The sequence below is a fragment of the Humulus lupulus genome, chromosome 4 (assembly GCF_963169125.1).
Source record: "Humulus lupulus chromosome 4, drHumLupu1.1, whole genome shotgun sequence".
Taxonomy (NCBI): Eukaryota; Viridiplantae; Streptophyta; class Magnoliopsida; order Rosales; family Cannabaceae; genus Humulus; species Humulus lupulus.
The window spans coordinates 18,983,817-18,987,074 of NC_084796.1; the positions used below are offsets into that span (position 1 = coordinate 18,983,817).

At 35.1% G+C, this 3,258-nt stretch overlaps 1 protein-coding gene across 1 annotated transcript; it reads right to left on the reverse strand.

The window, feature by feature from the left end:
* Positions 1–2,276: 2,276 nt before the first annotated feature.
* Positions 2,277–2,766, reverse strand: LOC133828853 (uncharacterized). Its single transcript, XM_062258934.1, has 2 exons — positions 2,538–2,766; positions 2,277–2,443 (listed from the first exon to the last, which is right to left on the reverse strand). The coding sequence occupies exons 1-2, from the start codon at positions 2,745–2,747 to the stop codon at positions 2,324–2,326; spliced, it is 330 nt and encodes a 109-aa protein (XP_062114918.1). The 5' UTR covers positions 2,748–2,766; the 3' UTR covers positions 2,277–2,323.
* Positions 2,767–3,258: the final 492 nt, after the last annotated feature.

The window sequence follows — 3,258 nt, forward strand, 5'->3', positions numbered from 1 at the left end:
GAGGAAGATATTGACATATTATCCAGGGTCTTCATTTTGGCTCTTTTAGGCGGTACCCTTTTCGCCCGTGCCAATGATATGGTTCACTTGTTCTATTTACCATCCTTAGACTGTATTGCAGATATAAATAATTTCAATTGGGGAGGGGCTGGCCTTGCATTCTGTTATCAACAAATGGACGACTTATGCATACAAAACACAATCAAGATTGGTGGCCTATGGAAAGCTTGGGAGGTAGACTCAACCAAATAACATGCTTAGTACACAATATATTTTATGATGTTATCAATAAACTTAATTTCTCATATGCCAAATAAATTTACAGGTTTGGGGTAGAGAATACCTTCCATGTATGCGCATCACACCTCAATGCATCTCATCTAAAGTATTTCCCCGTAGTTTGTTATGGAGTAATTGCCTCCCACCAACCATGGAAGCTAAAGTGTTGTTGAAATACTACAAGCTGAAACTGACCCAACTAACTTCTGAACAGGTACCAATCCAACTATATTCGCCAATAAAGATTTACTACATTCTTGGAACATCCTCATTTACACTATTGTACATAATTAAGCAGAGCTTACAATATTGTTCTCCTCGTTTTCATAAAGGTTGAGTGGTATTCATGGGGGCAAATACATTTCATCCATACTGTGTCGCACAAAGCGAAGAGCCAAATACACGGTGGATACTACTTTTTGGGCCAGACGGAGGTGAGTGGTATTTGGGCGAAAGAGTCACGATGCAGACTTCTGCCACGGTACCAACTCCAATCCCAAAAAAACCTCCAAAGTCAATGCTAGTTAAAGAGAAACTAATAATCATTATGAAACCATGGTGCCTTACTGGGAGGCCAGCTTATCATTTCTGGGAAGAAACCACGACCATGGATTACAATGAATACAGATCTAAGGTTTTGTGCGTAAGGCAAGGGAGAAGGTATGGTATTCCACTTTCTTAAAGGAACAACATGAAGATTATTCAATTCAAAATTACTTGATGATAAAGGAGAATCAAGAGGATGGGAGGAGAAAATGAAGGTTTTATACTCCACCAAAAAAAATAAACTATGCTAATGAAGTGATGTTTTCATTCTTATTTCAGGCAATTAACAAGAAATCGGATGACATTAATCACATGACATTACTTCAAAAAACCAATTCATCATCAAATTCAGAGGTACGTTGCAAATTTTCAGTCTCTTCATAATTACTCCTATATCCATTACACCTAAAAAATATATTCCACTCCCATCGTAGACAATACAAAGCAAGATCAACCAGTTCTCACCAAAGTAGACGATGTTCAACACAATCTAATAAACCAAATTACAACATTAAGGGAGGCATTGCAGAGTTACACAAGTGTCTTACAGACCGAGCACCAACAAAAGGTAACATATCCATAAACCTAATAAGTATTTAAAACTTCAAATGCAACAGCATCCAAGAATGTTTCTTTTCTGGTTTACTAATGAAAAGTTCTTAAAATAATGGCAGAAAAAATTAAAAATTGTCAGCTTAGGAGAGGAGATCCAGGCAACTAATTGTCGTTCTTCAAAATACCAAGATTGAGATCAATAATCAAAGTTCTTGGCCCGGGACACCGACCTTGCCCCACCAGAGCAATGTCTGCATCATTTTCAATGGCATAACATGATATTTTCTTATAAATCTTGAAGGACAACTTATCATTCATTAGTGGAATAACCAATTTTTAATTTTATTAGCGTTGAGTTTTATATCATAAATTTCAGTTACAATATATTCCATTTATTACACTACCACTTTCAGGATGGTTAATTATTTAAATTCCAAACTTAAATTATTTAATTGTTGTTGAAACATGTCGTCCCCTAAATTATTTCAAACATATTTTTAAAAGTCTTATATTTCAAGCTTTCTAAGATGGTCCTCATCTTTGTCAAAAAAAATTCTACACAACTCAATATTTCCATTCCATATGACCAAATCTGAATTTGGATCCTAATTATTTTGCACACAATTAATTTCCAAATTTATTTTCCATTACATTAGTATATGGTATGCTCGGCATATAAAAAATTATAACTGAACTAAACTTGATAAACATAGACGTTCTCCAAAACCATGATATCAAAATCTGCAACCCAAAAAATTAAACACAATTATATTGTAGACACCTTAATATGCCCAACTTCATCACATAGTTCAACTAATGTAAATTCATCACCTTATAACCTTTCATATCTACCACAAAATTGTCCAATAACTTATAACTTCACAATTGCTTTTTACTAAAGAAAATAAAAAACCATTCCTCCACCCACATAGGTTCCATCTACTCAACCTTCATTTCTATCCTGCATCTTAACAGCTTTCTGAAACATATTATCTCTTACTTTGTTCACCCCAGATGTGAGGATTCTTGCACCAATAAGTAGCCTATCAATCTCCCTAGGTACCTGCACAAGTTCCACGAATAAAAATAGAAATCAAAATATGATACACATGTAACATTCAAAAGCAATTTAAACCATGTACTACAATATAACTAACATTGGTTGGTCCTGCCCAAGTACATCTCCAGTCCAAGTCGGCAACGACATCGTCTCCTCTTCCACCTAAAATTTCATCCACATACTCTTGCAGCAGCATCTTCATTACATACACACCACAGTCATAATCTACACACTTCTTATGATGGGACGAAGGTTCTGCTACATCAAAGTCGGCGAAAGCCCAATCACTTGTGTGTACACTCTTCATTGATTCACAGAATGCATTATCCATCGACCGCAACTAATGACCCAAACAACCAACACATTACAAGACACATTTTGCTAAAAAATCATTTATATTATAATTAAATCATCAAACAAAAATTTCAACGAAACAAAAATGATAGCACCAACCATTGTGTTAATTATATAGAACCCGAGGTGAAAAGAAGGAATTTCAAAATTGTCATAAACATCCACTTTCTTCAACGCCAAGTTAAATACTGCTAGGAACCAGTGTCTTTTTGCAAGGATTGGGGCATAAACCTATAACCATATAGAAAAAAAAAATATGGACTTATATAATCTGAGAAATCAGTTTCATTTAAAGGTCTCCAACATTACCTTCTCACAGTCAGCAAGTTCTCCACACCAAGCACGCCATTTTCCACCATCAATAATACTAAAGCAGGATAAAGGATCGGGTCGCTGCTACCATGTTTAAAGTACAAATACATTATTAACACATTCATCCAAATAAATCTACACACATATTAACC

Excerpts from the sequence above, each read along its gene's own strand:
- LOC133828853 (XM_062258934.1), bottom strand. The coding sequence starts at position 2,747 with ATGAAGAGTGTACACACAAGTGATTGGGCTTTCGCCGACTTTGATGTA. Across the intron at positions 2,444-2,537 it reads CTTGGGCAGGACCAACCAAT|GTACCTAGGGAGATTGATAG; the intron begins GTTAGTTATATT and ends GAACTTGTGCAG.